At 44.3% G+C, this 25211-nt stretch overlaps 1 protein-coding gene across 4 annotated transcripts in view; it reads right to left on the bottom strand.

Moving 5' to 3' along the window:
• Nucleotides 1-1542: 1542 nt before the first annotated feature.
• MAPRE2 (microtubule associated protein RP/EB family member 2) overlaps nt 1543-25211 on the bottom strand; it is a 162903-nt gene continuing 139234 nt past the window's right edge. For 3 of the 4 annotated variants that reach the window (XM_054537547.2, XM_054537546.2, XM_009252319.3), the window contains 3 exons: nt 17905-18044; nt 12774-12932; nt 3144-4710 (listed from right to left, as the gene is read on the bottom strand). In XM_054537547.2, the coding sequence (XP_054393522.1) occupies nt 4636-4710; nt 12774-12932; nt 17905-18044 (374 nt within the window). In that variant the 3' untranslated portion in view covers nt 3144-4635. 4 annotated transcript variants of the gene reach the window in all.

The raw sequence follows: 25211 nt of genomic DNA, 5'->3' as shown, positions 1-25211 counted from the left end.
GGCAGTCTTGTGATCCAAAGTCCCAATGCCTCCTGAGGGTCCTCCAGGGATCAATGGATTTTCTCCTTAGCTTTGCTTTCCTTTAGGCAAATAAAGCCAGGACTCCTCTAATGAGTGGAAAACGTCTTTTATGAGTTCCTAGTTCGGCAAGACAGGAGCTATTAGACATCCACGGAGATGTTTTTATCCATCATTTGTGCTATTTGGCAACATGGCCTCAGTGCTGAGAAACTGGGTCAGTAAAAGTTATTACTAGTGATAGCAGCCTTAATTAATGATCATAGTTGTGTTCTAACAAGTCAGAAACCAAGTTGCCTGTGTGTGTGTTTTAGAGAACTGGCATTTTATAACTCAAAGTCAATGGAATTCCATTAACTTTTTTTTTGGGAAGGGGTGTCTCTGGACTTGAGCCTATCCATAGTACCAGAAGCAACAAATTTTTAGAAATGATGTCAGATTTAATAAAATAGAACAAGCATGTTATTTCACCACCTTTGAACCATCAGTGACAGATTTACTAGAGTCCACCAGTGTACATTTTGTAAGATGAATCACATGCATTTTTGTCTGTGCACAAATGTCTAAGTATAAGATCAAGTGTTTAAAACCCGAGTTCGTGGATTAAATGGGAAACACACATGGACTTTGAGCATGAGACTTCAAACCCAGGTAATGGCTCACAAACTTCTGTCACAAGTGTACCTTGGGAGGAAATGAATGTAGATGGAAAAGAGGGGTAACATCTTTGCTTTCTGTTATTTTCCCACTTATTTTAATAGAAATGTGCCTAAAGGCAAGTGACTGGAAAATAGTGGCCAAAGGACAGTAGAGAAACCAAACTGGCCTCTAGGTGGTGCTTGGAAGCAGCGTAGGGAAGGCTGGCACTCTTCAGGGTGAAAAGGGTATTAGCTGAAGCCCAGTAACCTGCAGGCTCCCGGGTAACGTCTGCATCCCACTGTGGCCTGCTCTGCAGTCTCCACAGGTGATTACTGGGCCAGTTGAAATACATTTCTCTTTTCACCTATTCCTGTATCTGTTAAATTGTTATTACGGTTATAGCTCATGTCGATAAATCATTGCCGTTTAAAGTCAACAAACACTTACTCAAAGGGTTTTTGTCAAGCAGGTCATTCTGCCACAAAGCTGTACTTAGAAACATCTGCCTGCTTCTCCCACAGTTTCCTATTTGCCCAGCACTGTCTTGTCCAGATGGAGTATGCTGGGCCTGCGGGAGCTAGGATTCTGTTTGCTTGCAGGTGGAATGTTTCCCAAGGGAATGTTTTTATGTCTTTTTTTTTTTTTTTTTGGTAAAGTTTTTAAAAGGTATTATAGCTGCTACATTTGATATCAAATACGAGTCTGTAACTCTTGTTAACAACATTTGCCATCAATAAAAACAAAGACAACCCCCACCCTGGGGAAATCATAATAAAATGTGGGTAGATGTGTAAATCCACACATATCTAGTCCTATTCACATGCTGACTGAAAAGGGAAGCTTCAGCATAAAAATTTAAGAATCTGTAACTCCAGGCAGATTTTAACATATACTTTTTTTTTTATTAAATATGTAAAAAGATCAATGCAAGTCAAGTTATTCACATATTCAGAGACAAAAAACTATTCTACCATGCGACAATAGGTGGGTAATGTAAAATGAATGTGATACATCTGAATAAGACTTTTTCATCTATTATGTCATTACTTATCTATATTTATAATTAACAATACATATGTTTACATTCCTTTCAGTTTACATTTAATATATAACAAAAGCTTTATGGTGTACTATTTAGTAAAAGTAATCTGAATGCATATTAAACCTTAACGGAATAATGGAAATACTCACCAGGGAAGGGAAGAGTTCTTGGTTCCCTTCTGGAATTTACTTCTCTCAGGTCAACAGGTGTTTTTCTTTCTTTTTTTTTTTTTCCCTGCTTTTCTGCTTAGAACAAATATGGGCTTTCTCTTTGCCCCCTGCTTCGATCACTTCCTGCCAGTAGCAGTGGAAGTGCTATAACCAGCTGACAGCGGGCATGAGCGGGGACTAAGGATGAAACTGGGCTTCCTGAGAGGGAGGAGCAGAGCACGCACCCAGGGACGCTTCCTGCCCAGCCCGATGACATGTGACCAGGGGCCGCCAAGGAAAGTGTTCCCTGAATGCCGAGATGAGAGAATGATGGGGTCCCACCATCCATGGGAAATGAGCGGGGGTCTGCACAGAGGCTGGAGGTGCAGCCTAAGAGGACTGACTCAAATTCAGCTGTTAAAGATTCCCCAAAGCATCGGAGACACCATCTGGGGTGCAGCACAACAGAAGACGTGTAAGATGGGACCAGAAAGAAGAATGTATAGCTCTTCTCTAAATAAACGAATGGTCTGCCCCAAGCCTTCAGGAAGGAGAATGGTCTATAGTGACTGGGGAAAGTTCTCTTTGCAGGCTAAGAGATCTGGCCAGCATGTTTATAACTGAGAAGGCTGCGGAGCCGGAGGGCAATGGAGTGGTTCCTGCAAGAGTCACCAGGGAGGCTTATGCAAGTTATACAGCAGTAAGGGGTTGCTGGAGAAGGCAGGATCCTGACTCCCTGCTACCCATTCACATGCATCCACATGACAGGAGTTTGGTCATGATCCACTGAGCATTGGGTATGACTGAGATGTCCAGAGCAGATGAAGAATGGCCTAGGAACCACTGCAGTATCAGCTGCATAGAGTTACTGTGACCTTTTACAAGAGCTATTTTTTTTTTTTTAAAGAGATCAGTGAGTACAACAGGCTCAGAAGGGCAACACGCTGTTAAGCATGATGCTGTGTATAGCACAGCCACTACTACTTGTGACCAGGTGTGGGAGGACGTCACTGCCGAGAGCCAGGCTGTCCAGCCTTAGAGAAATAAGCTGCCGCTATAATGCAGAGTGAGCAGGAGAGAGAAGAAAGGGAAACCAAACACCACGGAACATCTGTCCAATTCTGCACAGTGTGTTGTAATAATCTCAAAAATACAAGCCATCATCTTTTCCACATAACTCAATAAATATCACTTTGCTGCAAAAGATTTATTTTGGAGAGACTTCTTTTGGTGAAAAGCTTCAATGCTAGAATTTAGAATTCATATTTCATCGATTAATAAAGAAATTTCAAAGCTTCAGGATACGTAATTCAGAAATTTATTTTAAGCTTTTCAGTTAAGCGGAAAGTGGGGTGGGCACATTTGTTTCTTGTTTTTGTTGCACCTGCTAAGTCAAATAACAAGTGAAAGTAAACCTAAAGTTAGAAACCAAGGTGAAATGAATGATCCAGGAAGGGATACCATCTGTCAAAGGAAAAAATAAAAATAAAGAAGAAAAAGAGGCAAAGACTTGGAAAGAGACTAAGAAAATGTGCAAATATTAGTTAAAAAAATAAGGAATGCTTTTAATTCATTAATGTTTCCTCTATTTATGAATTGCCATGGTTTAGCTAAGGTCAATGACAAGGAGGGCCCTTGTGTTAAAGGGGGAAAATTCTTTATTCTAGAAGATACTGGGAGTCATAGATTTTTCTGTGCTGTTAGTCCAGTGTCTACACCAGACTGCAGAACCATGATTCTCCCTTGCAATTATGCTCCTATTAATAAGGTCTTCACTTCTAGCTTTACAGCAAGTGTGTGGCATGGTGCAGAGCCTTGGAGCTCAGGGCTGCACACCTGAAGTTACCATTTAGTAGGGGTCCCCTAGAGTGAATGACAGTTTTGTGACTGAAACCTACACAAAGAGGAAGAGGAATGAGGCAGGAAGACCTGTACCTAACCAGACCCTCTTTGGACTGCAGAAAACTGATGGCAACATCTCGGGGAGTGGCTGCCCACCAAAGAGGACCCTGAGAAAGAAAACAGCATAACCTGGGAAATGAGCTACATGGGGGCAAGGGACACGGTGAGAGGGCAAAGTTGAGATGGTGTTTTCCTTGAGTGAATGTCTTTCAAAACTAACAACATACTGTGTAGTTGTCTAACATGCTGATGGAGGAACACTGCTGGGCCCGGAAATCCTAGCTTTGAATCCATTTTTTCCCTTTAGCATTGTGAGTAGAGGGAGAAACTGACCTTATGTTTTCCCCCACGACACAAGTCACCGTCATTATGGCTTTCATATCAAGTATCTGTTTCCCTTTGTTCCAATTATTTGACCAAATTTATGTTCAGAGGTTAGACTTGCAAACATCAAAGCACCACAAATGTGTGTGACATCTAGTGACACTGGGTTGAAAAATGCCAATATAAATACCATATATCAAATTACCATTGTTTCACACCAGGATAGAAAGAGGGGTGGTGGCAGTGGTGTTGGGGTGGGAAAGAGTTGTTCTGGAAAGAAATGAAGAAAAGAGCAGAACCAATCTCAAGCAGCCAAGTGGTGAAGTTGGATGTATGTGACCTTACGATCTCTCGGGTAGGCGGCCAGAGGGCCGTCCGCTAATATACCTTGGCAAAGAAAATGGGAACCAAGCGCAGTGGCTGGCATATGCAACAGTGCGTTGATGGTAACGGCAGATTGGGAACAACTGGTTTCTGTTGAGCTTGGGGCCACACATGTTCCAATTCTCCAGAAGAAACGTTCCCACGCACAATGGAAGTGTCAAGAGCAGCCGGAGTGGGTCAGTACTCTTCCTGCTGCGGGGGCTGCTGTTCGTGGGCTTGCTCCTCTGCTTCCGGCTCTTCTGTGTGGCCCTCCTGTGGGCAAAGGAGAAGTTTCAGCTGAGATAATTGACTGGGAATGGGGCCCTGCAGCGTCCCAGCCCACCGCCACTGCCAGCATGGCGTCTCAAGGCTGTGGAGGGCACCAGGCTTAGTTAGGCACAACTCGCCGTGCAAACGTCTCCTAGCTTCCGGTGTCCAATACATGTGCAGGGGCGCCTTAGCTTCCCCATGCGATCAAAGAACAGATCATTCTAGAAAGCACAGTCATCAGGCTTTAGGCACCCAAGGCACCCAACTGTTTTGTTTTGGAAGGAAATCTTCTTAGACTACATGGCATACTTTCCTAACTTTTGTAAAAGAGTAAACCAAACACAATGACCCAAGAGCATCATGACAACCATGAGTAAAGCTGCTGTAATATAAAAGCAGCACCCCTGGCCTCCGTGGTATGTTGGTGGGGGGTGTCACTCCTCACTAATGGATAGGGATGTGGGCTTTTGCTCCATTTCCTAGTCCCTCCCTTGCTGTCATTCTTCTTGCTCGGTAGTGTCGGCCTGAAGGAGACCCTTTGTTATGTTACTAACCTGATGTAGGCTTAGATACCAGAGCAGCAGTGTTAGAAGCTCCCAGGCTAAGGAAAGGACAGCAGCCACATTTCATGGGTTGCCCCAGGCAAAGAGGCCCCTCCCAATGAGGGAGCTCAGGAGCTTTAGCTCAGGGACTTTGGGACATCTACTTAGACTGCTTGGGGCCCTTTTGGCTTAGGTTATGTTTATCAACTGAGGATCAGATAGGTGAATTGTTCTTCCCACTATTTAGAAATAAACAGCCCTATTTATTCCTTTATCTAAACCAGTGAAGCATGGCATGAACACCAACTCCAGGGAGCACTAGCCTCAGTCAGCCGTATCTGCACATTCATTCATTTTCTGAACTCACACAAAATATTTGCTGTTTTTTACCCAAGCTGAGGGAGCATGGCTAATCAAAGGAGTTCCCTGTTCCCTCAGTAAGGGCACACAGCTTCTGTGATGCAGTCTGGAGCATGTGCTGGGACATACGGAAGTGCCCACACCTGGCACGCTGGCTCCTGAGCACTGAACTGCCCAAGCCCTTCCCTGTCTGTCGGGCCCCTCTTCCTTGGAGCTTAGGACAAACCCATCTTTAGCCAATTCAAATATGGCATGATCACTGAGCCAGAATTCCTTCTCTCTTCTCCTGCAGCATTTGTTTTCTTCCTCTGCTATGACACTGATTGGAATCTTGTCTTGACCCTTTTGGCCCCACCCACTGGATGCTGAGGTTACTGAGGTCAGGGATAGGTGCCACATCTTTCTTATGTAAGACTCAGTCCGTGTTATGTTGAGAGGAACAAATTGCAGTGGATTCAAGAATGAATGACTGAGACTATCAGACTATCAGCTAAGGTCACAAGCCACTTATTTTCTGAGAGGCAGTAAGTAGAATGTCAAGGTTACAATATGGACTCCAGTTCACATCCCAGCTCTGTTATTTACAGGCTGTGTGGGTTTGGGTCTAGAACTTAACTGCTCTGGGTCCCAGTTTCCGCATCTGTAAAGTTGGGGATAAGAGTATCCATGTAGGAGCATTTTCAATGCATTTCATTAGTCAATGAATCAAAGGACTCCTCAAATCCAACAGAGGAGTTAATGAGTTAAAATAGGTAAAGTGCCTAGAAGAGTGTTTGGCACATGGCAAATAGAAATGTGAGCTGTGATTATTATTCCTTAGTGGGAGAACTCTGGAATATATTCTAGAAGTGCAAGCAATTTTTTAAAAAAAGTAACCCTTTCTGTGTCAACCAACAGTAGACAGTGACATTGTGTTGAAAACTCGGGAAAAAATCTGGCATTGTCTCTTACCGTGCCAACAGGCCCCTTATTCAGCAAATCTGAGCTCTCCCTATCCCATGGCCACCCTGTGTTCACCACCTGGAACTGGATCCACCTCTGGAATGTTAGGCCCGATCTCTTGCTCTCTCTGATCACATCATGTGTCTTCCTGACGCTTGCACTCCCGAATTCCTTAATTGCAGGTGCTCTTTGACCTCAGGGAGATCTCAGAGCCCTGATCCCCTCTTTATTCCCCTTCTGCCAGATCGACCCCAGACCCCTGGGCATCACAGCAGCTGTGCTCTTGGCACTTCCTCTGCACACTGCTTTGCCTTCTGCCTGGCACACGTGAGGCTGGTCCTCTCAGCTCAGAGTCAGTGCCTCACCGACAGTGTGGCCATACATGCTCAGGAGAGCAGGAGAGAACTTCTTCTTGGGCCAGCGCAGGACAAGAAACAGTTACTGGCCTTCCTAAGCCAGTGCTCTCCTCTCATCCAGGGGAGAAGAATGAAACTAACATTCATGGGAGTTTAACAAGAATGGTGGGCTGGGAACTCCCAGCTGTCTGTCCCGCCACATGCTCCTCTAAATTATGAGAAAGTCACTCCTCCCTGAAGCCTCTCTCACTGCCTGCAGCCCCGAGATAATGGCTTCCCTCTCCAAGCTTCCTATCCTCAGTTTCTGCTTCGGTGGGAGGGTGCACCACAGTCCCGCGTGTGTTCTTGCTGGGTGGCTACACATCTGTCTCTCCAGCCGGGCTCTGAGCCCCCCACGGTGAGTTATGTTGTTTTATTCAGCATCCTAACTCTTGAACGTGAGTGTGGTGTCTTCCATATTGTATTGCTCAAACTTCAGCTGGTCTAAAGTATGCTTTTCTTTATATAATTGTTTCTGTGCATGTTAGACTGCTGAAAAGAAGATTTCAGAAATGAGGATCTGTTTTACATTTTGCAGAAATTCTCATTTGCTCACGTCACAACTGGGAGTTTATTGTGGGCTAATGGAGCTAAAGTTGAAAGACCTAGATTCAAGTAATCATTGAGCCTGTAATAAACTAGAGGGCCAGGAAGCCACTAGGCTAGGCCTCCTTTCCAAACACATCCAACAAGGCAGCAGGTTTGCTGGCCTCGTCTATGGCTCTGAGGCTTCCAGATGCCCAGGGCAGCTGCTCCTCATGCATATCCAGCTTAAGTCTCAGTCACAGGACCCCTCTGTGATGTCATGCATCTGCAGGAACTGTGGACCCCAGACAACTCTCACCGGGAAATACCAGCAAAGCTCCCAATTTATCAATGGATTGCTCATGCTTGGCCTGCAAGTTAAGGCAGTCTGAGAGTCTGGCAGAACACATCTGTAATTCTGGGGTGTTACAAATCACAACTGAGAGCTCACAGCCCACACAATGCTATTGCAGGCTCACAGGAAAAAACAATCTTTTTCTATGCCTTATACGAGAATGAAGAACTTAAACCCATGTCTAAGTAGGAGGCCGGGCGAAACCTATACCAAATATGAGACTAATGCACCAGAGCATCACCTAATAGTTCTAATATGTGCGTATCAATCTATTCCCATCCTTCCGTTTAGCTGTGAGTGACTGTAAAAAACTATCATTCTTTAGTTTCCTTATAATCATTAGATAGGCAAACTGGAAGATGGTATTGAAGAAGGATCTAGGCCACTGTGGGAGGAAAATGGGGGCAAAGGAGAGAGGAAGGCCCATCAGGAAGCTCCAACAGCTCCTGGCTTCCTAGCTGTGGAAGGCACCACCCTGCAGCCTTGTCTCCTGCCACCATGCCAGCTGTGGCTGCTGGTCTTTCTTCTCTGCTTTGCTCATGCAGTTTCTCCCTACCTTAGCTCTATAGTTGTTGATGTTCCCAGTCACCCTGTAACATCCAACACAAATGCCATCTTCGCTATGAAGTCTCTGCGTGGTCCTCCAGGCAGCTTTTATCTGCTCCCCACGCAAGTTTATTTATGTCTCCATTATCACATTTGTCATCATCTGACACATATTCCAGTTAGTCATGTCCCTGTCTGTCTCCATTACTGGGACTGGGAGCTCCTCTGAGGTAGGGTTGGGTCTTTTTCTATAGCCAGCACTTAGTCCAGTGACAAGAGGCCCTCCAGTGACAGAAGCACAGCCTGTCCCTGCAGGAAACAAGTAACTGTTCATAAGCTGGTGCCCTTCAGCTGACAGAATCCACAGGGAGCAGGTAGCCAATGCCTCAGCCCAGACTCCTGTGGCTCCAAGTTAAGTATCAGGGGAAAACATAATGAGAATAAGTATCTGCTCTGGAAACTTCCATTAGGTTTCTACAACTGGGAATTGAACCACCTCTGTTGATTTTCTGCTCAAAACTCCCACCTGGATTTTCACATCTTCCAAACATCATATTCTGGGATGGCTTAAATATAAGAATCAGAGGCCAGTCATCACCAAATAAGAGTGTTAAGTAATCACTCAGGGGAAGAGATCTCCCCAGCAAATACTCCTACCTCAAATGTCAAAGCAAAGCATGTCCATCTATGTTTAGCTGAACAGCACATGCTGCAACCTGGCCTTCTAGCTCCAGGAGGGCTCTGGGAAAGGCAGACCACCAGGCATCTGTGCCATCTCAGCTCTGTACACACAGCTGTACCAACAGCATCATGAACAAAGTGCTGGCACTTCCTCCCAGACACCATGCACATCATCCCTGCACATGGGTGCAAATCTACCCATCACACAAGTGTGGGGCTGGCCAGAAAACAGGACACAATGTCAGGGGAAAGCACAGTGGGACAAAAGCAGGATTCCCAGAGATGGGGGCAGTGGTGTATGGTGGCATCGTAACCACTAAGCACATTTCTTTTCAAAACTGATGCTTGTCCAGACCATAGACATAGGGGAAGGCAGGCAAGGGTACAGCTTTAGGAAGGCTCACTCCCCTCAGTGTAGGACTGGCTATGTGCTTCTGGGTGGTTCCAGAGAAACCAGATTCCATATTCTCCGGAAGAAACGAAAATGCTTGGAGGCTTTAAGGTATCTAGGATGATTTCTTGGACCTCTGGGAGGTGGAGTGCTAGGGGGCAGAAAGGAGAGTATCTAGCTGCTCCTGAGCCTCTTGGCAGAGTCATGCGTGCACAGGATATGGAAAGCACCCAGCACGGCGTCCAGGCCCACTGCAGTCTTCCTTTTCTTTCTGCATAAAAACCAAGGTTTAAACAAATGGGTCTTGTCACATTCCAAACAAGGACACCTGGCATATTCCACATCCAACGGCTTACTCTCTGTAGAAAACTCAGTATAGCCTGATGTGTCTCTTTTGGAGTTTTACAGACACAAAGTTGCAATAAAAATATCCTGGAACTAGAAAAATTAAGCCAGCAACTGCATTTGAACATCTTGCTCTGGTAACCCACACATGCAATTTATGTTAAGGCTGTTTTCTCTGCCAGATTCAACTGCCTGGTTACTCTGAGTAATTCTCTTCTTGAATTTTGGGTACTCCCCTGCATATACTTACAGGGCAATGCCTCTGTCTCTTTCCCTCTCTCTTCCTTTCCTTAAATCTATTTGATGATGTCAGCACAGTGCCAGAGATACAACAACAAAATGGGTTTAAAAAAGTTACAAACTGGCTAGAAGAAAACTGAAGTTCTTTGTGGATGCTGATTTAAAATCAGATGAATGCCCAGAAAAAGAGGCCACAACCAGGCTTTTGAAGGTGAAAATCAACAAAATGAGGTAAGGGGAGTTATTTAGAGAAAACCCACATAAAAATTTGGAAACTTTCTTCTTCACACACAGGGCGTGTTCAACTGAAGACTGTCAAGTAGACAGTTAATCTTGAGGCTTTCCCCAACGGGTACTATGTTCGTTTCCTCCCTGCTCCATGGTACCCAGTACTCGGCGAGGGAGGTAACTCAGTCCTTATGATTTTAGCCTCTGAGTTAGATAAACCTGGGTTCAAATCCTAGTGCTGGAGCTTATTAACTATGAGCCATTGGGTGAGTAATTTCATCTGTAAAATGTAGATAAGTAATTACTCACCTCACAGGGATGTGGTTAAGGTCAGAAATCTACGTAGTACATGAACACAATCCCTAGCACATGCTACATGCTCCATCAGTGTTAGCCATTACTACTGTCACAATACCACTTAAAAGGTGGCTCAGACTTGGAGAAGGGAGAACATAAACTCAGGATTCAGATTTCAGGATTCAAATGGAAATTATGCCGCTCCTAGACTTGGGAAAGTTATTCAGCCTCTCTGCTGCCTTAGTGTCCCTCATCTGTACAATGGGATGACAACAATAGCTACCTAACAGGATTCTCTAGAGAATTATAAGAGCTAATAAGCTAATACACGTCAAGTCCTAGACCCCTTCTACCTCAAACCCCAACCCAGGTGTCTCAGAAGAGGTGTCTGCTAAACTTATTATTTAGTCTTAATGAATGATGAGGCCTTAAAGTGTTATTTCTTCTTGGGGTGCCTGCATTTTAGTTGCATGTACATTGCAGGAATGGCTCTCTGAATCCAGATGGTGGCAAGGTGGTGGTGGGATGTATGTCTGTGTGGGGTCGGGTGGTGATGGGTATGGCAGAACAGAAACTGAGTGCGGTCATCTAGGTAGACCCCCTGGAAATCACACCCAGGAGGCAAGAGCTCTTGCCTGAGGCTGTCCACCTATCCTTGGCCGGGAATTCAATGGACCTCTCCAACACTTCATTTGGAGTTCACTGTCGGACAGTGCTCCTGCACATGGACTCCCTCTTGGGACAAAATCTGGCATGAGGTTAGACTCAGGGTTTCCCCATTTGAAGTGCAGGGCTGGGAAGAAGATTCGATCCTGCACGCCGGCCTTATTCCCACTAGCAGGCGTTATCGCAGACAGCAGCGCCATTCGCTCAGTCTCACGGTGCTTGGAGATCTCAGCTGATTTAGCCTCAAATAAGCTTGTGAAGAGAATAACCATAGTCCATCTAGTGCTTACAGAGGGCAAGCACTCTGTACACACAGGACGTCATATATGTGACACTGTGGCAGCTGCAGACATACTACAAATCAGTCTCTGGTTTCTTCCATCAGATCTGAAAATACTGAGAACCATATTTTATGAAGCCATCATGGAAACCAGGTGGATTATCAGGGCTTCAAATTCTGAGCTATTGATAACCAATAAATAATTTAAACCAAAATATTTGGAAGAAATGAAAAAAAAAAAGTGGTAGAGAGCTTCCAAACCAGATACAGTGCCTTACAGTTTAGGAGAATTTCACTGCTAGTATTTTGAGGCATAAATGGAGTAAACATTTGCCTGGGATTCAGCTGGAATAAGAGAGTAAACTTGCTGATGGCTTGCTACGTCCTATAGAAATATCAACACATACAACTCCACTGGAGGCCCTCAGAACATCACAGGCTCAGAACACCCAGAGACTGGGACACTTCCACTAGCATCAGCCTGGCATAAGAGAAGCTGGACACCCCAACCCCTCAACTTGGCTCTGTGGAAGGTGAAGCCACATCGGGCTCCCACCTCCACCTCTGGCTGCTGGGCCTCTCTCTCCTGGCACTGGCAGACCCAGGGTGCCTTGCCTCAGTCTCTGCCATGCATCCTGCCCCCCTTTCTCTCCTTGCCTCCTAGATTCTTATTCCTCCTCCGTTTCTCACATCTGCTTTTCATCACCCTGACACAGCCACATCCTGGGTCTCCATCAGCACTTGTGAATAGCAACTCTGGTGGCAGGTCCTCCCCATAAAGGAGGTGTGCATGTGGCTGTCCCACAGCTCTGGTCTGTCCTGGCAATGAGCAACCAAGACAACCAGCCACGAACTAAAAACAGTCAATTATGGGGCTTCTGGGGATGGGAAAAGCATCTAGATTATTTTCTCCTTTAACTACACTCTGTATTTGCATGAAGAAGGAGGAATCCGAATACAAATTCTTAATGCTCATTTTCTCAGAGAGCTGCAGACCACTTGCAGTTTGGCTGCATAAGCATATTTTTCTGTCAAAGCCATCCCCACCCCACCCATCTCTTCCCAGATTAATTTATGACTGCCTGTCCCACAGGCATGGGTCAATGGATCATGACGATAATGATGTTTATTCCTTTGGGACTATCAAGTGCACTTGGCAGAGCAGTAATTCCCATTGAGGTCCTGGGGAAGTATTCTAAGGCGTGCTGATCTACTGTGCTTTGACCAAGAGAGTCATTTTAGAACACAGGAGTCACATGCTCCTCACACTTACGTGTTCTTCTGAAGCATACAGGACGTCCATTAGTCGCTGCACGAGGTCATCATTTTCCTGCCCGTGTTCTTGGCAGAGTAGCTCGATCTCTCTCAACTTCCCAAAGTAGAAATCCCTTTCCTTTTCCACGCCTTCAAGGGCAAGTTTTAATGAATGTACCTGCAAGGGGGTGAGAATGAAGAAAAAAAAAACACCCAAAATATAGTATAAGAAGTGACCAGCAATTCCTGTGAATAAAACCCGAGAGAGAGAGAGAGAGAAGCAGATATAACCAATGTGTAAGTCTGAGGGAGAAACAACAGGGCTGTTGTCTGGAGCTTGACCCTGGGCCAAAACGTCTAATTCTCCACAGCACTCTGGTCATTCCCTTCAGGCAACTGAGCGTTTATTAACCAGGGACAGAGTGGTCCTTCTGCTTGTGCGGTTCCCTGCAGGCTGGGAGTGAGCTTTCGTCTCCTGCTAACATAGGCTGGAACATATCTTTCCTCTAACTTGTTACTATGGTCTGGAAGTTTGTATCTCCTCAAAATGTGTATGTTGAAATCCTAACACCTAAGGTGATGGTGTTAGGAGGTGGGGCCTTTGGGAGGTGGCTGTCATGGGGGTAGAGCCCTTATGAATAGGATGAGTGCCCTGATAAGAGGCCCAAGCGAGCTCATTCATCCTTTCAGCATGTGAAGACAGTGAGAAGGTGCCATCTATGAAGAATGGGGCCTCAAGCAGACGCTGAATCTACTGGCGCCTTGATCTTGGACATCCCAGTCTCCAGAATTGTGAGGAGTAAATTTCTGTTGTTTATAAGCCACCCTGTCTACAGTACTCTGCTCTAGCGGCCTGAACAGACTGAAATACTTGTTCATCTTCTGCAGGAAATGGAGAATGGGAAGAGGAAAGAGAAGCAGAAGAGAGAGGCTGTAAGCACGGCTATTTAGATTTATGTTGAGGACTCTCCCTCCCTTAGATCACTTACATGGAAGCCACCCTTAGCTAGACCCTTTCACAAATGATACTGAGCCACATTATACAAACACTCTCCAGGGAGAAACAGGGTTCGTGACACGAGGAAAACTGGGTGAGACCCAAAGCCTGGCTGAGTGGATCTGTCTCAATTTCTCTAGTTCAGGCTTTGGGTACGTCACTGGGAAGGCAGGAGGGCAAGGAAGGCCTATTCCCTCACCACAGTAGCCCTCATTCCTCTTTCTTCCCCTCGATCCTGGTTCACAGAGTTTCCAGGGCTGTGCAGCTTCTCAGGGTGGCTACAGAACAGTCCAAGTGAAGGGAGGAGGCAATGGTCAAAAGAGGGTCCAAGAACTCGGACACCCAGAGCTAAAGAAACCCTGACGGGGTTGTGACTAGATCTGTTTTCAAATCTCAATCTACCATAGTCCTACAGGCACAGCAGCTACACTCAGGCCCAAACTATTACCCCGTTCCTGGTCTCTGAGGATCCCCATTTATTTAAACCCTTTGTTTATTTGTATGTAGGGTATATGCTTCAGGTGGTAAATTAAGTCTTTCATAGCCCTCCTTAGGTAAAATCTCTGTCATGATCTTAAAAATCACCCCAATAGAATTTCAAAAAATTATATGTGGAATGCAAAATTCCCTCCTCTCTCCTTCTAATTCTGGGCCTTTGTGTATGCTTTATCCATCTGGAATTACTGATTCATTCAAACACACACTGAGCCCATGCAGCATCCCTACTCTTCCTGTGCACCTGGCAAACCATATCCATCCTGTAGATTCAGGGTTACCCTCACTGACGCCCCCATGTGGCTGCTTGCAAAGCAGGGGAGAACCAGTCTGCTTTTAACTCATTTCTATCAATACTACAGCTTGCACATTTGTAAGATGTACAAAAAACTGAAGGCGACCAGCTTAAATTCCAGAAAAAAGAAAAATCTTATTCTAGAAATCCTTTCCTGCTTTAAAACAAACCAACCTCTCCCCAGGTTTGGACACAAAATCTATCTCAACCCTGTGCTAGTGCCAGCAGATGGATCTGTGGCAGCTTAGATGTGCCACCACCCCCCAGCCCCCTGTACCAGGCAAGGACATATCCAACCCACGAAAACTAGGTCTGTCTGGCTCCCTAGGGCTTTGTTCTGCACAATGAACAAATAGCTGAGGCTTTTCCAGACAAGCCTTTAGTGCAAATCAGGCTTCAGTGATATTCCACATGCATTAGGTAACAGCTGCCACTACCAACATTCCCTAGTAAAAACCAACACTAGCTAACTTACATGATGAAAGATCAATTGGCAAGCAAAATTCCACTGTCATAGTCCCCCTCACAAAGACCAATGCCAGCCTCATCCCTCTTGTGTTGTGGCAGATGCTTAAGCGATGAAGGAGATGCTGTAGATCGATCTTAGAAAACGAGAAGCAGCACTCTTCTTACGATTCTTCCAACTCCTCCCAGTGTGACCATAGACTGCAGGTTCCTGCAGGCCTTGCTGTTTCAGTCATGGCTATAGTCTCTGCCTGGGCTAACCGACACCCATCCCCAGCCCCACCCGCCCTCCCTGAGCAATGACCAACCTACTTCCAGTTGGCTAATCCACTGACTCCAACCCACTTCTGGTTGGCTAACCCACTGTACAGAATGAGTTCCTAATTATTTTCTTTATGACTTTTCCTAAATCTTTTGATTCGTTTCTATCATGGGAATGGTCTAGCATAGTGGTACTTCTTTAGTGCATCATGGGAAATTGCCTGAGAAAATGCAGGAGGCCAAGCAAATGAGACTCCTCTAAGTTTATGGCACTTGTCTCTTTCTCAATGATGACTGTGCTTCACCCTTCAGCATCAGGGTCTCCCCTCAGCATCAGGGTCTCCCCTCAGCCTCTCCTCACCCGAGTGTTCTTTGTTCCAACACCATGATGCCTGTGGGGCCACCTACCAGGCTCGGGGGGCATCCTGTTGGCTCCAAGACAGAAAAAGGAGGGAACGGCAACAGTGAACCACGGATATAAATTTGGAGTAAGTGCTCAGTAATACTGATTGAAGGACTCACAATTCAGGGTGTGTCTTCCTTCTGAGGGACAGACAGGGGCAGGCACATTCCTCGGTGTGAAGGTGTCGGGGGCAGAAACGGGGAGGGAGGCCTTTTGGAAGTAATGAAAGGATTATAACAGGAAGGCGGCACTGGACCATTCCTCTCTCTTCTCACTCGGTTCTCTGAGTGGCATTGTGGATAGTAGGATGGTTTAGTGGAGGCATTTTAGAGGTCTGAGTTCCCTGGGGATGGGGCTCTGTGTGTGATCTGGAGAGCTAGCGGGAGCCTAGAGCCAGCCCCAAGGAGGGGAAGTGGGGCTGGGCGGTTCAGGCTATAAGGGGGAGAGAACCTCAAGGTTTCCATGTGGTTATATTTTGGGTAGAGAGGTGGGACACTGGGTGTGGCAGATGGGGAAGAGAGGGAGGAGTCATGAAGAAATACAAGATAAGAAAGATACCAAAAGATTTTGGGTTCCTTAAGGAAAAAGAGTTCTACAGTTGTGCCTTGGTATCTGAGAGGAACTGATTCCAGGATGTCCCTCAGATATGAAAACCCATGGATGCTGAAGTCCCTGATATAAGACGATACAAGATGGCATCGTATTTGCATACAACCTATGCACATACTCCTGTATACTTTAAATTATCTCTACATTACTTATAATACCTAATACAATGTAAAGTTATGATGTATTGTTTTTAATTTGTATTAGTTTTTATGTTTGTATTGCTATTTTTTATTTTGAATATTTGCAATACTTGGTTGCTTGAATGTACAGATGTGGTAACCCATGGATATGGGAGGACCAACTTTAGGTCCAAGGCATTACAGCCTTTAGGTCTACTCTGATTTTCTTGGAGCCTGAGGCATGTGGACCAAGGTTCATTATGACTGTCCTTACTGCCTTTTAATTGAGAAGAAGTCATTATTGGAAACAGAGCTCAAACTGAGAATCAGCAGGTAATTAGAACATTCTAGTTTCCAAATCCAAGTCCTACCTGCTGGATGGCTTATTTTTATACCTTTTTCCATAAAGTGATCAGAATTGTAAAGAAACACCCTAGCTAAGAAACTGCCTACATTAAACTAGATTCTTGATTACAAATATACAATTATCACAAAAGCTGTTTTTAAATTCTTGCTGGCTCATCAAGAATAAGATTAATCACCACGACGGGCCCAGTGAGCGGCTGGGAACAGCCTGGGGCCCTGAAGTAAAGGCTCCTCTCATAGCGGCAGGGTAGCCAGGATAAAAGGCTCTCCTCGATGGGCCCTCCAACTACCCGTTGCTTTTATTACTTTTAAGCTACATATAATCTTAGGAAAGATGAGCAGTACCTAAGATTTTATAATGAAAATTTCAAAGACAGTGGAGCTAGTTAGATTTTACCATAACTGTGAGGAATATTAAATTAAAAGGAAAGCTCTTCTACTTAAAACACAATTGTGGCCTTTCAGATCCCCCAAATATTGGGTTCGGTGCTCCTGCAGCACCCAACTTCTGCCATTGTGGGAAGTATCAGGTTTTTTGTTTTGCTTGTGTAATAACTTACTGTGTGCAACTGCTATCTCCAAGTTCTATGAAGGAAGGAAAGGTATCCAGTTTACTACCATTATATTACCAGAATTAAGCATAATATCTTTCATATAGAATAAGCTCAACTACTAATAGCTGAAGAAAGGAAGGAAGAAGGGAAAAAAGAAGAGAGTGGGAGGGAGACAGACTAACCCTGACCCAGCCTTTAAAAAGAGAGGGAGGGAGAGAGAGGGAGACAGACTCACCCTAATGCAGCACTATCTAGAATGGCCAGAAGTGGGCAGGATGGGCTACGGTCTAGCCTGGAGCTCATGACAGCCCTGAGGAGCAGGGGAGGGGAAGGTAGCCTGAAGTCTGCAGCAAGGCTGAGCCATCTGCCCCATCTTAATGTACAGCTTTGAGATTTGTGACTAACACTTTTCATTCATCATGGGCTACTGATTTTGTCTTAGAACAATTCTTTTTATTCTTTCTTACTTGAAACCAAGGATTCTTCCTTACCTTCCCTCCCTTACCCCAGTCCTAGGGGATCCTAGGCCCCCTACCTCTTACACACGTCACTGCTCCTAGAGGCGTGGCCAGAGCTGATGCATTACCTGTTCATTAAGCTGTATGACCTGCGTTTCTAAATCTTTATCAGATCTGGATGCTGAGCCGCTGGAAGAAGCCCTTTTGGCTGATGAGGGTCGAGAAGGTGTGGATCCTGGTTTAGCTGCGGGACTTGATTTAGCTGCACCTGAAAGCAATCAGAATAAATGATAAATACTGGCAACATTAAAAGTATGTTTTAGATACATAGAAAATGAATGATATAAAAGGAGCTTACAACAACATATAAGAGATACCTCCAGTGATCCCTTCCCATACAGAAGGAGTATAAATATTTCAGCAGGAGTGTACACAGTTAAAGTACGGTTGTTTTGGGCAACTTATCTCACCTTTGTGAGTGCTGTTTTTTTTTTCCCCAAGTAACATGAGGTTAATGACATTGTCCCTTCTCCTTCTGGAGATGTAAGAGAACAAAGGGATTTTAAGATTTTTAAGAGGAAAGGTTTTTAGATAAACTTAAAAGTATCACCCTAATTGAATTTCTAACAAACAAGAGAAAAGATCTTATAATCAATTAATACTTCAGAAGAAATATCAATCCAAATGTATTTTTTTCTCTTTTAAAACATTTCCTAGCTTTAGCCACTAAAGTACCTAAGAGCAATGACATCTCCATAGCAGTGGGCACTCCTGATGCCCAAACTTTGGTTTCTAAATGTTATTCTGCAATAAAAGGGCTTCTTGAGAAATGGCTGATTCTAGGGATGGTGCAGGGAATGTTCAGGGTAAGTTTAGGAAATCTTGTGTCAAAAAGCAAGGATGTGCTCCAGGATTTATATCAAGAGCTTGAAGGGGCTCCCAACTAGTCACACTTGGGACAGTTGAATATCAGGAAGAACAACAGCTTCATTTATTGTAATGCACTGGATAAATAAAAATCTATTAATCTATAATGACTGAAAAAGAGATGGGCTGGAAGACAGGGAGAAGGAGAGGGAAGAGAAAAGAATATAAAGATCTTTTCAATCCTTTTTAAGGAACACTGGCAGCCACTAAATGTGCAAGAAATGCTGGAACTAGAAAATAAATCACAATTTTGCAACATCCGTAACTAATAAGCGATTCACAAAGGGCTCATCATTGGACATGTAAACTTTAGGTGAGAGGGTTTTGGGGAACAAGATATTTACATGTGTTACTCTAAAGGGGAAAACACACCCTTACAATGGGGAGATCTGAGAGTCAGCACCTTAAGGAAGTGATCCACTTAGCATCACTAATAATGTTGTGAAGTGGAAAAAAGAAAAACCACTGGTTTCAGGTAAGACCTCGCCTATCTGGAGCTCAGGTCACAACAGACTCTCACTACCTAGAACAATGCACAGACACAAGAATGGCCTCTGCGGCCAAAATAGAAGTCCCAATGTATACGCAATGTACTTCATGGATTATGAAATTCCAAGCCACTACCGGGGGCCCGCCCATTCCCTTTTCCTCTGAACACAGTCCCTGTGAAGTGGCATCTCTGTTTTCTACTACCCCTTCAGTCTGGTGTAGGTGTTCCTTCTCTGTGCTCCCACTGGCCTAATCCCCCAACCCCTGCTCTTATTTAGAGCAAGAAACACATCTTATTCATCTTTGTAACCCCAGTGCGTAGCACAATGCTCAGCTGAACATGTATTTGGTTAAAGAGCAAAAGTCTAACTAACTATATAAACAAGTAAATAAAACTTTTAGTGATGCGGTTTCCAATTTTACAGTTTATTTCCAACTTCACAGTTTATTAGTACCAACATATTAGCAAGAGCCGAAGGGTTATAAAGACAGGTATGTGACAGCAGTTACAAGTTTCAACCAACATCCTAATTACAAAGTAGCAAACAGAAAGACCATAAAATTTATATTTGTGTCTTCAGGTGCCTGGGGTCATTAGCTCCGGATGCAAGTCACACCCCCTAGAAGCACTGACAGCATTACAGCCTTTAAATATAAGCCTTTCTGTTAAAAATTTTTAAAAAATAAACTTCTTTAAAAACACAGGGAGGTGCCTAATATACTTTAAAATGAGAATGGTTAAATTGGGACAGACTTAAAATAGTTTGAATATTCTCAGGGTAAATCTGCAGATCCCTGGAAAACTCACCTGTGCAGAAGAGCTTCCCAAGGGTTCTAGAGAGCTGGCGTTTTGCTTTGTGACTGGTATATGTGACTGGTATGTGGGCTTCATCTCTGTTGAAGCCCATATAAAACACTACTGGAACACTACTTCCATGTCCCGCTGACCAAGTTCTTTAACCCAAAGGCAAACCAACTGGGTAAAGAAAACAATGTAGACAAGCAGGCAGGGGAGGCAGGGTGAGGACACCTGATCTGGCAAAGAATCTTCTCGGAGGCAGCCACCAGCCTAACAGCTGGGGAGACAGCTCGGAAATATCAAGTTCTTTCAGATCTTTTTATAAGCAATACCTCATATTTTAATATAAAGGAAGTCTAACAGAAAGCAGTGCGAAGACTACCTATGATCAACACCCCTTACACACATATTTGTTAAGTGCCTGCCATGGGCCATGCACTGGAGGCCCCTAAAAATGCCTAAGATGCAGTCTTTGTTCTCCAGCTCAGTCTCACATAGAGGAACAGCTATCTAAGAATTTCCGGTATGGCACCTTCAATGTTCTCAGGAATAAGCCAGGGTTCTATGACTCCATGACCATCCCATGTGATGTGGTTTGGCTATGTCCCCACCCAAATCTCATCTTGAATTGTAGTTCCCATAATCCCCACATGTTGTGGGAGGGACGCTGTGGCAGGTAATTGAAGCATGGGGGGGTGGTTACCTCCATGTTGTTCTCGTGATATTGAGTGAGCTCTCACGAGATCTGATGGTTTTATAAGGGGCTTTTTCCCTCTTTGCTTGGCACTTCCTCCTTCCTGCTGCCGTGTGAAGAGGGACATGTTTGCTTCCCCTTCAGTCATGATTTTAAGTTTTCTGAGGCCTCCCCAGCCCTGAGAAACTGTGAGTCAATTAAATCTCTTTTCTTTATAAATTATCCCATCTTGGGCAGTTCTTTATGGCACTGTAAGAACTAATACACCATGCAGTTCAGGCTGTATTCTCTCTGCCTCCTTCCTGTCCCCTACCTCCTCTGAGCAAGTAGGTCTACCACCCTGCCAGTCTCAGCTCAGATGTCACTTTGTCTGGGAGGCCACAGTGCCCTGAACACTTTCCACTGTTGTGGTACAGTTATTTCTTTAATGCCTACTTCTCCCATGAGCATAAACCCCAGGACATAGGTGTTTCATCTGTTTTAGTCACCTTATGCTCTCACCACCAATCACAGTGCCTAACCCAGAGAAATTCAATAATAGTTTTTATAATTCATTATATAAGACCTAGCAGAGGCATCTCTCCAGGGTAAGGACACTGGGGGAAGCTTGAGGAGCTGATGCCAATGTCAAAGTCACAGACACAAAGAACCAGCAAGACAAGAAGGAAACCAAATAAAAACCATCAGCCTCCCAGACAGAGAGCTCCTCTTTGGTTTCCTCTCAAGATTACCTTCTGTAAATTAATTAGGCTCCTTACCTACACAATCAGGAGAGGTGGAGTAAACTCAGTCAGTATATGCTCAACTCTGAGTGGTCTATGCTGGGCTGTCTAAGCCTGTGCCACGGTCACTGGCCCCTCCTGAGGGACACAGCCTTGCAGAGGGGGCTTCCCTAGATAGCATGTGATGACCCACCCACCCTGGCAGTCTTTCATAGGCAGGTCAGCAATAACAAAGTGGTTACAGTAACTGAGCTAGGATCATCAGACACACTCATGTTCTGGTATCTGGCCTTATCCAGTCTGATGTCAATTTAAAAAGAAAAAATCATGGAAGAAACAGAAGCTGATTGCTTACAATACAGGGCTACCACTAATTATATTCTCAGGGTATTATCAAATAGAGCTTGAAAAAAAAACTGAAATGTTTGATAATATGTAGAAGGGGTCGTGGCAAGCCAAACTCCTGGGCAAAGGCACATTATCAGGGAAGAGCAACTATGAAGAAGTAGAGGACACTGGCCAGGAGAGCAGCGAGACACGCAGGGAGAATCCCCGGCCGCGGGAGGCGCTCAGCATGGCTCATGGCAGGGAGGCAGGGCACAGCTGCTGCAGTTACTGATGCTCTCCCTCTTCTAGCCACACACAGCCACTTGGGGAAACAGGTTTTGTTTTGTTTTCTTCCCTTGAGGAAATATCCCTTGCTGTTAACAGAGCCCAACTTCAACCTGCCTGTGTGGCTTGGATGCACCAAGCTGTGGTTCAGCAGAGTCTCAGCCCTAAAATGGCATCTGTGCTCACGAATCGGGCAAAGGTCAGGTGGTGGCCTAGGGCCCCAGGGCTTTCCCACTGGCACACACACGTGCACCTCCTGGATCCCTTTGAGATGAGAGAGGTACAGGCGATGAAAATCAGGCTTGGCAAACTCTGCTGCTCCACCACCTACACACATGTGGGATGGAAGCACCATTTCTGCCCCACCGTTAAGCCTCACTAACGGGGATACAGTGCAGGCTGAGTGAAGGAAGAAATGGAAAAAAAATTCTAAACATTTAATAATCAATCACTTAGGTAATTAGTATTTGATATTTAAAATGAGAGGGATCTCGAAATTCTATTGTTCAGAGAAAAACTGATAACAGGAAAATAAATGATGCATGAGGATATGTGAGATCAGGCCTACTTAACTACATTTTTACCTTCAAATGAATAAATGTGAAGAAATTAAAGAACAGGAAAGCCATGGGAAAGATCTTAGTATCTTTCGAGGTTTGGGTAAAACAACAACAACAAAAACACCCCATAATTAACAGTTAAACTAAAAGCTCGTTTTCAAATAAATGTAAAGTGGGCTCATTAAATCATCACAAGCTGCAATTTGAAACGGAAGTAATTTACTCCTCACAGCTGTCACATGATTCAGAAATACTAAATGTATAAAAATAAAAATGAAACCTTTTGTCCTCATTATATTCAATGATTTCATGTTTTCCTTTTCAGAATAAATAATAGACAATATCCTAACATATAGCGTAACTCTTTAGAGTTAAGAACTTGTTTTTGTTTATTTGCTTTCTAGGTCTCGCTGTCTTCTAACAACCACACTCTAAAGTTTCTGGGGCTGCCAGATACTCTTTCCCCCTTACCTGGGCACTATAACAAGAATGTTCTCACAAAACTGCACAGTTATCAATGTCATAAACTTAACATTGATAGAATACTTTTATGTGAGCTACCATCTGTATTCCAACCTCATAAACTGCTCCAAACATGTCTCTGACAGCATCCAATCCTGGTTTTAGATACTGAAGTCCTCAATAGCTATCTTCTTGCTTCCCAGAATGCCCCACTCCATCAGTGATTTGACTTCTGTACCTTTACCAAGCCTCTTGGCTCAATGATGCTTATGTGGAAAACATTTACATAATAGCTTTCACAGAGAGTGCACCTACTTTGGCTGTAATACAGATATAGATTTTTTTTTCTTGCAGCTGATTCAAACATTTCAAATTTTTTTTCAAGCTGCATTTGATGATGTCCTGAGAACATAATTAGTAGTGGCCCTGTTTACAAGTAACCATTTTGCCCTCAAGCTTTTCTACCTCCCTAATTTTACCTTTCAAAATAAAAAGGAATCTCAGAAGCAGAGGAAAATAAGCATAAATTCTGTCCAAGTCCCTGTAATTCTCTGAATTTGCTCACTGGACATGATTTACAATGCTAGTCTTTGAGCAGTTGTGTCTTAATTAATGCCTTTAGGATTTGGGGGTATAAATATGATTCTAAGACATTTTAACCATAGTTGTAAAAAAATTCGGAGTGGTCGGATTCACTGCCTTAGTGAAGCCAGGGCATTGCCGTGTCTAATGTCAATAACTAGCAGCTTGCTTAATGTTTATGGAAAATGCTGCAACATGTTGGGCATATGAGGCCCAATGGATTCAGAAGGATGAAGCAAATCAAAGCACTGGACTTGGCTCTATCCTTCATGGCCAAGACTGTGCTGGAATTTAGAAATTCTTTTCACATAATCTGCCATATTATTCCTTTTGCCAAAATCATAAACAGAGGAGCTAAAAATATGACATTAATACTGTTGATAAGAGACATTAAAAACATGAGCGTGTGCACACACACATGCAGGCAGCCACCACTCTTCTGGTCATGGTCATTCCCAATTTTTCTCTACTTTGACAGCCCCTTCCCCTCCCAAACCATCCCCCCAGCCCTTCTCACTCAATTGAAGAAAACCCAGAGCTGAACAACTATGGCAGAAGATACACTGCATCTGTATTGATTCATTGTGGATGGATCTGATATTACTTTCTTATCCCCTGCACCTTGGCAAAGAGATTATATTTTTTAACAGATAATGAGCTTGGTTAAAAAAAAAAGTAATGTCATTGCTGGAGAAAGGGTATGGGCTATAGCGACTGATGAGGAGAGTGAATTCCATAGGAAGAGGACTTCCTCAGTAACTGAACTGACACCACAGCCCTCATACTGCAATAGGGTTGCCAGTCCCTACAGAATTCTGATTACTGCAAATTCAAGGTATATTGACCTGGTCTTTCCTTCAAAACTGCCTCCATACTGTCACTTTGTAGATTCTGTAATTTGCTCTGAGCTGAGGGCAGAAAAGCACCTCAGTGGAGAGATTTCCATCTAAATGAAACTTTAACAGGGTTCTGGGATGCTCTGTCTCATGAGATCACTAGGAGGCTGGTTTTTTAATTCTGAAATTGGCAGTTTACAGCCCTTATGACTTCTGTTCTGACCAATGCAGCCAGTGGTGAGGTTTGCAGCTCTTCCTTTTCAGTGGAGGCTCTTAAGAGTGGGCAGTCCTCCTTCAGCAGCTAGGGGCAGCTCCACACAGCAGGCACTAGCCACACCAATCTCGTGGGAATGAAGACCTGGTATGGAATTGGACATCCTTCACCTGCCTCTAGGGAGGGAGTGAGTGCAGTGTTCAAGAGTGGGGGCTCTACAGCCAGAGAGCCTTCTTAGGGGCCCCAGCTCCACTACTTCCTGACTGGTGTGGCTTTGTGGCCACCTTGCTTGCTTTACATTTAAGAAACGAGGAGCAGTGCCAACTTCTCAGAGTTGGGAGGGGTACATGACTTAATACATGGAAAATGCTTACATAAGGGTCTGGCACATAGTATGTGCTCAATAAATGGTAGCTTACATTTCTATTATTACTCAGCAAATGAGACCTGATTCAACTAATGATGCAAAAGTGCACTTGTTTCCCATTTCTAGATACTACTAAAAACAGCTGAAATACTAAGAAAATAAGGATTATTT

The sequence above is a fragment of the Pongo abelii genome, chromosome 17, assembly GCF_028885655.2.
Source record: "Pongo abelii isolate AG06213 chromosome 17, NHGRI_mPonAbe1-v2.0_pri, whole genome shotgun sequence".
NCBI lineage: Eukaryota > Metazoa > Chordata > Mammalia > Primates > Hominidae > Pongo > Pongo abelii.
This window is presented reverse-complemented; position numbering and strand designations above follow the sequence as displayed.